Here is an 11,230-nt window from a genome sequence, read left to right on the forward strand (position 1 = left end):
GATCCGTTATATAAAGGCTGGAAGCAGCCACTTAAAATGAGAGGGGGAAATAATGCTCTGCTTAATATGTTATATTCTGTTATGTTATGTTATAAAACAATGACGCAAATGACGCAATGAGGCAATAGTAGTTATAAGTTAATAAAACAATTTCATGTGAAACACAGTATATTGTTGCAATTCAGGAGATATCATGTAATTGAGAAATCATTGACTTGCCATATTGTCCTTTATTGATATACTACTATTAATAAATAATACTTTATTGATCCCAGATGGGAAATTGATGCGTTACATTAGCTCCTTCTAGAATAGAAATCACCCTACAGAGATTGAATAAAATATAAATAGAGGAAACAAGAAGAAGAAGAAGAGCACATAAAAAAGAAAAAGAAAATAAGTAGTAAAATATAAAGCCAAATTCATATTTGTCACGCTTTCCTGTTCAAAAATGTAAACATCCAACATTTCCATGACAACTGGACAAACTCCATCTGTGAAGAAGATCACGTGGATGATTGAAAGCTCCAGAGCTACTAAATGGACCCCAAAGGTGAAATTGTTTTATCATTTGCTGTTTCCAAGGACAAGAATGAACTCACCATTCATTATCGTTTTGTTGCTGTTGTTTTTGTTTTTTGTTTATTATGCCCTCAGCAACATTACATTTAAGATAAACATGTACACATGATATCATGATATTAATATCAATATCATTGTAGTTCTCTGATGTTTGCTAATAATTACAACTGGTGGCTGTGCGGAACCTTTGGCGTGAGCCTCAGCTCCGCGGAACTGTTTTGGTCACGTACCGGAAGCAGCCAGGGTGACATTTGTACAGGACGATAAGAAGGCATGGATGTGCATATGTTATGAGAGCCCATGCCCTTCTAGTTCGTGTGTAGTTTTGTATATTTATGTTTAAGTGTATATATTAAAGAGCGTAATGGCGGCTTGGAGCTGTCGGTTTCTTCTCCAGCGGGGAACTCAACTCGTTTCTCTCCGAGCAGCAGCTGAAAGGTGGCTACCGTTAATGCTAACTTGCTAGTTATGCTAATGTGACTGAAGTTAAATTCAGGGTTGCTAAGCTAAACCAGTTGCTGCGGTGACACAGCAGGAAAGTTATTTAGATTAATGATGATGGTTCTTGTTGTTTTACTGCAGCCTGTTTTATTTGCTAATAATCTAGCTAATGTTATCTTTTTCCATTAAAAATGACGTTTAAGCTTACGTTAGCAGACTTGTCTTAGATACCCAATGACGTAGAGAGGTAATAACAAACCTGTCTTACTACTTGATTGCAAATATTTCTCTTCTTTTTGATTCGTATTGTTTTACATAGCTTACACGTTAACTGGGGCTTTTGTGGAGTGTTTGTATTTGTATGGAAACTTTGATATTTTCAGTGCTCTACAAATACCTAATGCTTACTGTAGTTACTGTTAAAGAGGACAAAACTCACAAGTCCCACTCAGCAAAGTCACAACTGAGTAATGCGTCGATAGCCATCTGCAAGCAGACGTGGGCAGAATTTGCCACCAGAGTTCATTGAATCCTGAGTGTCTTTCTGTATCTGCCTTTGACTCGTCATTAAGCAGTGACATTTCTGCACTTGAAATGCCCAATCTGTCCGTGTGAAAGTGTGGACGTGCTCCTCACTCATCAGCAAGGACACAGCACAGTGACTCTGCAGCAGCAGATTGATGAGTGATGACATGTGTTCGACTTAGTCTTCTGAAGTGACAGAGAGGAGTGTGAGATCTGAAACAGCAAAGCAAATTCAGTGACGGTTCTGCAGTGAATACATAAATCAGCGCTGGAATGATGATCCTCCTTTAATTAGTTCAGCAAAACTGGCATGTCAGCTTCTTAGATGGGAAAATTTGCTGCCTATTTCTGTTTGATATTGTAATCTGAATGTGTTTGAGCTAGGGACTGTTTATCAGACCACCTTGGACTCTTGGAAATAGCTATTTTCTGGTCTATTGACCAAAAAATGTGGAATGTTACCGGTCATGGCAAATAAAATTATTTAATAGCAATCGCAAGTACGTGTGTATTCTACGTGGATTTGATTAGAAACAGTTGCGAGTATCTGTCTGGTCATCATTACTCTAACTCTGGACATAAGTGATTGTCTTCCTGTTAAGTAACTGCACTCATTTCCCTAAATTTCTTCTCCTGCAGTCCTTCCCATTTGATTAGTTGTATCAGGACAGTAAAGACCACGACATGGTTTGATGAACACCTTACAGAGGATAATCAGGAGTACATGAGGAAGAGCACAGCAGAGGAATACAGAAGACAAACAGCTGAAAAGCTCAACCCACTTAAAGATGAGCCCTGGCAGCGACACGAGTGGACAGAGGGTGGGTGTCACGATTCGTGAAAACTTTGCACACTCTAAGTCCTCGTCGTTAAGGCTCACACTTTAACTTTTCATCTGTTTCTCTTTCCAGGAAGTCGAAGAGTTGGATTAGTAGCCGTGAAGTTGGGAATGGCTCCTGTCTGGTCAAAGACGGGAGAAAGACACGTGGTCACCATGTTACAGGTACGATACAGACACACAAATGCTGTGTTTTCTGCTGTGCATTAGCATTCAAAAAGGCTGCCAGCATTCTTCAGGAATCATTGTGTGTGTTTATTGTTGTCATCCATAATGACAGCAGGTCAGAAAAGAAGTCAGACAAATTGGATTGTTCTGTTGGAGGAATAGCAAATATTGAACACTTTGACACAGGCTGTGATCGTGCATTTGAAATGCCTCAGTGTTTCTCGACAAGCTTCTCCTCCCTTACAGCGAGGTTTAAACAGGAGATATTTAACGCCAGGTTTAGTTAGATCACGTTGTAATCTCATCGGCTAGTCTGTCAGTGAAGTAAATTGAAAGCAAACTGTGGCTGTGCGTGTTCACTCAACACTTTATTGCATAACAAACTCAATTTCAGTAACATGTCAGTGTTAATAGTCAGACAATGAGTATCAGATTTAAGGTCCTAAAGAAACTTCTATCCCCATCTTCTGACTCACTTTCATCGCATTATGTTTTTTTAAATTATTCTTTTCAGCTGACACAGGAGCAGCCTGTGCTTGATTAAAAGTAGAACATTTCAATTTACTTATTCAGGCTGAGCGTACTCCCACCACTTTGGTATTTTGGGACAAGTGATATCTCAAGTGGAACTGAAAGTACGTCTGCACTCGTGAATAAACACGGTGAAGGTTTGATAGTTGCTTTTTAAAAAGGAAATTTCACACCTGTGCGATTAATTGTCCTCCCCGTTTCTCTTCTTGCACTGTTTTATTTATTACAAAATGCTTGTGATGTCACCCTGTTTTATTTGGCTATGTCACTTGAGGCCAAATATTAAGATGTTTTACACCAGTGATTTTCATCTAATTGCATATTTGTTTATGTTGTAGAAAGGGAAAAAATGGGTGCCACAGTCAAAAATGCAGTCACACTATGACTATTGTTAATCCAGCCTCTGTTTCTTTTGTTTTTTCAGGTGCAGGACTGCCATGTAATAAAGCACCTGTCCAAGGAAGAATTTGATGGACACACTGCCGCCCTTGTGGTGGGAGGGAAAAACGTATCACCATTCCATGTAAGACGTAGCAGTTAATACCATAAAAATACATGTGTAAGGTTTTTATCTTAGCTGTGAAAGTGGATGTGTTGACATTTTATGAATCTATTATCTTTAAAGTGGCTATGATTGATATATTTTGCAATAACAATGTTTTGAATGACAATATGAAAACAATGAAAGGGGTCAATCATAGTAAAGAACATACTGAGAATTATCACCTGAATCTGCTTCACCTGAATTGGGCTTAAAGAGCTTCATAGCTCATTGTTTAGCTGTCTTGCCTGCAACTTCACTGTTTTGCTTCACTCACATCACCATTCAAGCCTCGTTTTTTAGATGAAGAAGGCAGCTGTTTTCAGTGAAAAAGCTCTGAAAACCCACTGGACACTAGAACATGATTGGAGAGTTAGCAACTAGCTGGTGAACATACTGGAGTTTTATCAGCTTAAGAGCCAGATATTTCCCACAGGAGTTGAGAGAGACCAAGCAGTAGCCACAAAGTTACAAAAAGTCTGTTTCTGAAGGTTTAATAGTAAGAATTTAATTCAGGAAAGCAAAATTACTGCATGGGTTATGCTTTTGATAAATAGTAAATTTTTGAGGACAGGTCATAGAAAATGGAAACACCCTATGAGAGTCCAAGCAAAAACAAGAGGGCTGATAACTTGCTGAAAGCAGCCACTATGGCTTTTTGTAACTGTAATCGGATCATATGTATATAGTTCTGTACGAAAGCAACTAGACTTGCCTCTGTGTTTGAGTTTCTTGAAGATGTTTCCCCTCTTCAAAAGACATGAACAAAAGGGTTAACGACCCTGCAAGGGTTAAAAGCTTACGACTAGCCACCAGTCAGACCTGAAGAAATCTCTTGGGTGAGAGGTGCCTTTGCATAGCAAGTAGATCTACCATGACCTGGATGACTGAGAATCTTCACAAATGTATAGGATCATGGTAAGATGCTGAATTACTGTTAAGATTAGCTGAAATGCTAAGTTACTATGAGTAGAAAAAAAATCAGTCGGCTAACAGCTGTATTTACCCAAAGTTTGCTAACCTTTTTCCACTATAAGCTACTCAACAAACACAAATCTGTTTTTTAAGTGGCCGCTCCTACCAAGCTGGAGCTAACCAGAGCAGAGTGAAGCATATGTTAATGAAGCCTGTAAAGTGATAGTTCGGGTTTTTTGATGTGGGGTTGTATAAGGTACTTATCCCTCGTCAGTGTATTACCTGCAGTAGATGACCATCAGCTCTCCCCCTGTGTGGAGAAGCAGCACATAGCACCAACGGGGAAGCAGAGCATTGCACTACTCAATGGTACAGACAGCAGGATGTATTTTAGCCACCTAAAAGAAGGCACACCTAAAAATCCTTTTAAGTGTACGCTATATTTTGAACATTTTTGGCGCCTTACATTGCCGTCAGACAGCCCTTTCCTTTGGCACAACATTCCCTCAACTGTGCAACGTCTGCAAAGTCTACTTTGGTACATCAATAATTCAATTACAAAACTATACGATATACTGTCTTTAAAACCAGGTTGTTAGAGGCTTACCTTTTTCCTTAAAAAATGTCTGATGGCACAAAAGAATCCTTAAATGTTGTACAGATTGGTTAGAGAAAAGCCTGTGTAATTGCTGTAAGACTTAAAATAAAATCCTCAAGGTCAAGTCTTCTCTTTCAATTGATGATAAGACACACTGTTATACACGTATTCGTTACAAATCGTGTCCACCAGCTTTCAGTGTCGTGTCCATGGAGAAGGAAAATCTTACCAGAGCTATAAAGCCGACCATAATCTACTCGTCATACTGGTCCGACCAGACGAAGACGGGCTGGCGCAGCTAAACCACCAAGTATATTAAATTTAGCCACTGTGAATTCACCTTTTATTTGTAAGAGGACGAATGTTTCATTTCTTCTCTCGATAATTACACAGTCTTGCTTTAAGCAAAATGAAGTGTTTTTGAAATGAGATGGAAGCGTTTCCTCGAAAATATGAATTTGGGAGGGAAATTGTACTGAACTACTATTTCTGTGTTCAGTAATGTGGCAGCAGTATTTATAAGCAGCTGTCTTGGCACAGAAATGTGACACTATGAATTATTGTGTGCTCATTTATTTTTCCCTCCCAATAGCTCTAGAAATTGCCAACATTATTCGACTGTGCAATAAAAACATTTTTACACCATGAATAAATCATTAAATAGGCCATTAGATAGAAATCTCAGCATTTTAGACAACGACCTAACAATTACATGACTCGTACTGTAAATAGGGCTGAAACTGAGGCCTTGAAGTGTTTGATTTATGTTATCATATCTTCTCATACCAGTCACTGTGTTTTTAGTACCAGCAGAGGACCGCTCGTTTTAGTTCTGGCTACGTTTCGTAATCATGCAAAAAAAAAAAAGTAAAATCATATCAGTGTGACAGCTTGATGAAACATAACTGAATTTTGTCATTTCCCTGTATGATTCAGCTCATATCAGTCCTTCCAGCTCTTAGACCCTTTATGAATACAGACCCATAGCCAGGAAATTATACTCACCCTCTAACCATCAGTGACTGTATTTCATCTGATGTGTCTTAAGAAATGGGATCCAATAGATTTCATTGCTGCTACCTCTCACCAGCAATGACAGGCGCACACATATTTGAAAAGTGTGTTTCATGCTCGTAATAAAGTCTGAGGTCACTGCCTCACACTGTAGGTGCATAACACTGAAACGTAAGGTGACAGACGGCACTTCACTGGCTCTTCAGCCCACTCTGAACCGATACTTCCTTCTCAAAAATGGTTAGCATGTGTGCGGGTGGATTTGTCCTTTAAATGTTATATCTGTCTGTTTAAGATAAAAAGAAAAAAGCACAAACAAAAGAACAAGGATGAATAAATCAAGATGTGATTTATTCATTGAGTGTGAATAGTTGCTTGATGGGCTGGTGTCTGGGTTTCACTTGTCGAACGTGAAGTTGTTTTCAATCCCCCTCACGCAGCCTCTCCAGTCAGAGGCAGAGTTTGTCGGGAGTGTGAAGCTTTGGCAGGCTGCTTTTCAGTCAACAGAAGGGGAGAGAGAGTTTAGAGTGACTGGGCTGAGAGTGAGCCGAGTGAAAGCAAATGTCAGAGGCACTCGCCGCCAAAGTGTGCATGCGTATGTATGCGTGCATGTGTGTTTGGCACCCGTACAGTCATAACAGGCCCACAGTTAATTTTTAAATGCCAAAGTCCAACTGCTGCTCACTGCTCTTACTTGTTTTTACCACTTTTGATCACCGTGTTTGTTGTTGTATTTTTCCTCTCCTTCCATCGCTCTGACTGACAGAGGACTGAAAGTCAAATGGAGATGTTCAGGAATGCAGGAGTGCCTCCGAAACAGAAAGTCACCACGTTTAAAGTCTCTGACAACGCCCTCATCAAGCCAGGTATACACACGTCTGTCGAAGGAACCCTTCTATTAGCTTAAGATTAAAGCTGCCCTCATTCACATCACTGTCCCTGTCACGTGCTGTTTTCTCCAAATTTAGTAATGTAATCTTGTTTGCGGTGTTTTCAGGCACTCCTCTGTTTGCAGCACACTTCCGTCCGGGCCAATATGTGGACATCACAGCTAAATCGTAAGTTCTGCTCTGCCATATCTCCCTCTCCTCTTGGCTTCCTTTCCTCCTTCTTAACCTCCCTCAGCTCCATCGTCACGTTCTGGAGATGGATCAATTACTGACCTTGGAAGACGGCTCAATCCTCTCTTTTATATCACTATCCTTTGGGGTAGCATGAATGTAAATCTAAAAATAGGAATTTTCTTGTGTTTGTGTGTAGCATTGGTAAGGGTTTTCAAGGTGTAATGAAGCGATGGGGGTTCAAAGGTCAGCCAGCCACCCACGGCCAGACCAAAACTCATCGCAGGCCGGGAGCGTCTGGACCTGGAGGGGTAAGAGAGAGAGACACGCACACACACACACACACACACACACACACACACACACACACACACACACACACACAGTGATTCTCAAGATTCTTATCCGTGCCAGACATGAACAGTTGGCTTCCCATAATCCAGTAATGTGAGCGTGTGTGTCGTTTGTCATCTGTGTCTAGGATCCAGCCAAAGTTTTCAAAGGGAAAAAGATGCCCGGCAGGATGGGCAACGTATACGTCACAGCTCATGGACTGAAGGTACACACACTCACAAGGACACATTCAGAGATGTTGTTTTAAACTTCTGTGTCCTTGACTGCAATTTCAGTTCAATATTCTCTCATCTGCCTCGTCGCCGTCTCTCTCTCTTCCAGATATGGAGGGTCAATACCAAGTATAATGTGCTGTATGTTAACGGCTCCGTTCCCGGCCACAAGAACTGCTTACTGAAGGTAAAAATAATCATGCACGCACGCACACACAGACACACTCGGGACTGATGTGTGAAGTTGAAGGTCAACCGCAGCGTACTTAGTGTTCTGTCAAAGACCAGCGACCTTGCACCTGTAAAACTTTGTCATACCTGCAAGACAGTGTGATCTATCTTCATTGACACCGTGCTGGTTCAGCAGCGTGTGCGTGTGTATGCATCTATTTATGTTTGTGTGTTTTTCTGTGAGGGAGTGTGCGTCTCAATGATGTTGGTAATATCCACAGCATACTTCGCCATACTCAGCATGTTGTGTTCGCCTTGTGCGTGTGCGCGCGGACACACACGCAGCCTATTATTTGTTTTGCAGACAAGCGATAATGAATACAAATGTGCATTGCATTTCACCCAGCTCAGCTGTCTTACATGGACACACACACACACACACACACACACACACACACACACACACACACACACACCTGGAGCCACTTCAGATTATATTACCCTAAAGGGTACACATGCAGGTTAATAACGTTAGTTCATTATGTTTGTTTTTATTATTCTCTGCAGACTTAATAGCTTTATGTAAATGAGGAACAGCCATGTTTTATTGATTAAAATTAAGACTATAGGGCTGCAACTAATGAAAATTTAAATGATTGATTAAATCTGTTGTTTGTTATTTTACGGTTAACCGATTAATCATTAAGCCCAGCTGTTGTCAGACATGAGGTTGGGGTCCTCTGGGATGTGTAAGACCATGAGGTTGGGCTGCAACTAATGATGATAAGTGTTTTATTTACAGTGAATCTGTTATTTTCTTGATTTATTGATTAGTTGTTTGGTCTATAAAATGTCAGAAAATTAAGAAATATGTTGTGTTTAACAAAGTCCAAGATGCAAAATGTCTTGTTTTGTCCACAACCAAACGATGTTTAGTTTATTGTCAGAGGGAATAAAAAGAAAAACAGAAAATACTCACATTTAAAGCCCCACTCCAGAATTTTTTAATGCACACTGTCGCCAAATATTTTTTTAAAAATAACATAATTTTGTGCTCAAACTTGGCGCACTAAGAAGGCAGTGTTTCCCAAAGTGCCATCGGCTCAAGTTTATATGGTGTTAAAAGAGGAGCGAGGCTCCAACCCTTCTGTGTGGGGCTGAGCGAGAGAGAAGTGGCTGCACTCAGAAAGGGGTTGGCGACCGGAGCAGAGGGAAAGTTGTCTAGTGACAGTAAATGTACAGTACAGGTTACACCTTACCATGAATAAACTCTGCAGCTCCTCAGTACCAAAGGAACTTATGTTAGAGTGACCACTATCACACCTTCTGCTATTATCTATGCTTTTGCTATCCACGATGTCGATCTTGCTAGAACGTCACTCTGGTTGTTATGGTGATGGATAACATCCTGCTATAAACCACAGCCCCATTCTCTGTTTGAGAAAGATGTTGACCATTAAACAGGAAGAGACACTGGCTGTCGTGGGATTTTAAGAAGCTGGAATCAGAGAATTTTGACTTATAATTTCTTAAAACGTTACTGCGACCGATTAATTGATTATAAATGTAGTTGACGATGATTTAATAGTTGACGACTTATCAATTCATCAATTCATCGTTGCAGCTCTCCCATGGTAAAATGTTTGACTGAATGAATATGATTCATGTGGAAACACTTCCACCAACACTTTAACACACTTGAAAGTTTTCTGCTTCTGAAGGAAAACACTGCTGATTTAATCTAAAAAAAAAATGTAAATGGAAAAAAGTGGCAAATGCCTGTAACACAACACACAATGCAGGTTTTGTTCTACCAACGATTGAAAACCCCAAAATGTTTTATTTAGAATGAAACACAAAAGAAAAGCAGTAAACCGTCACCTTTGAGAAGCTGGAAAATGCAAATATTTGGCATTTTTGTAAGAACAAACGATAAGGATTATCAAAACTGTTAGCAATTAGAAACACATTTTCTGTCACTAATTGTTTCAGCACTAATAAAGACGAGTGTCCTCACTGCCCTTCACACAAGTGTGTATCTTTGTGTTTGTTCCAGGTGAGAGATAGCGTTCTTCCAACCAGAAGCTCCACCCTGCTCAGCCCTCCTTTCCCTACCTACTTCACCGAGGAGGACGGCAACCTGGACGAAGACCTGTACGACGACGACTATTTCATTCACACAGAGCCATCATTAACACTGACCTGACCGCGCACACTCATACACACACGTACACACTCACACACACAACATGTTTTCACCTAAACCCGCAAACTGTCTGGATGCTGTAATAAAGAGTAATTCCTTTGAAGATCTTGAGCTTCTCTTGTTTTTGTGTGTGTGTGTGTGTGCGCGTGATAGTGTGTGCGCGTGATAGTGTGTGTGTGTGTGTGTGTGTGTGTGTGTGTGTGTGTGTGTGATATACAACGGCACCAAGCCCGTCTGTTTGATCCAAACAGTTATTACGGTCCCTTTCCCCCGAAACCATGGTAACTGTAGGAGTGATGATGTCACTAGAGGATCCCCAAGCAGAGAGAGGAAAAATAGACAAAGAAACTAAACAAGAGAGAGGCAGATATTGTGGAGAAATGTGCAATATCTGTGCAGGACGCAGGATAAGATGAGGGAGGGGGGGGGGAGCGGAGGGTGAGCTGGATACAATGAGCCTCAGAAAGCAAAGAGTGAGGGGAATACAGACACAGGAGGGAAAGGGTATGTAGGTAGAGATGAATGGGGCAGAAGGCATGGGAGCTAATACAAAGGAGTATAAACAAGCTATGTGAAAGAGATGAGTTGGCGAAGGTGTGGAGAGCGACTAACAAAAGGAGAGGCAGGGATGGAGGCTTACAAAGGTTGACATTTGTGCATAAGAGGATAAATGAGGACATTAATGTTGCAGCAGGAACCGCTGGGCGCTTAAGTCTGTGTGTGTGTTTGTGTTCAGCAGTATTTAAATGAGAAAATCTCAAGCTGGGGGGCTGCCAGAACCCCTCCTCGCCTTCTCAGGCAATAAATAATCACATGAGAATCATGTCCACCGAAGTGTTCGACTCTTGTTCAGTGAGGATGTATCCTCAGAGGCCTGCGTGTGACCGAGTCCCTCTCTGTGTGGACCTCTGCTACAAGTCTGCTGCTTAACTTGACAGCAGCAAAACTGAGCCTTTTTGTTCGAAACACTGACAAGTTGCAGTGATGCCTCACAAGATACCCTGCAACAACTGCGGATACTCACACAGCTTGGATGCCTTTTTCCCTAATTGAAGCAACACACAACGGGCAGA

The 11,230-nt window shown here is 41.0% G+C and overlaps 1 protein-coding gene across 2 annotated transcripts; it reads left to right on the plus strand.

The window, feature by feature from the left end:
* Positions 1-807: 807 nt before the first annotated feature.
* mrpl3 (mitochondrial ribosomal protein L3) lies at positions 808-10,260 on the plus strand. 2 transcript variants are annotated; one of them, XM_084379621.1, is made up of 10 exons: positions 808-1,020; positions 2,188-2,369; positions 2,460-2,551; positions 3,510-3,608; positions 6,920-7,019; positions 7,151-7,211; positions 7,414-7,525; positions 7,696-7,773; positions 7,890-7,967; positions 10,008-10,260. In XM_084379621.1, the coding sequence occupies exons 1-10, from the start codon at positions 947-949 to the stop codon at positions 10,155-10,157; spliced, it is 1,026 nt and encodes a 341-aa protein (XP_084235747.1). In that variant the 5' UTR covers positions 808-946; the 3' UTR covers positions 10,158-10,260. The 2 variants fall into 2 exon arrangements, with proteins under 2 accessions (XP_084235747.1, XP_084235748.1); XM_084379622.1 differs by lacking the exon at positions 808-1,020 and adding an exon at positions 1,151-1,270.
* The last annotated feature ends 970 nt before the right edge of the window (positions 10,261-11,230 follow it).

This window comes from Pagrus pagrus (genome assembly GCF_965226575.1).
Source record: "Pagrus pagrus genome assembly, chromosome: 17".
Lineage (NCBI taxonomy): Eukaryota > Metazoa > Chordata > Actinopteri > Spariformes > Sparidae > Pagrus > Pagrus pagrus.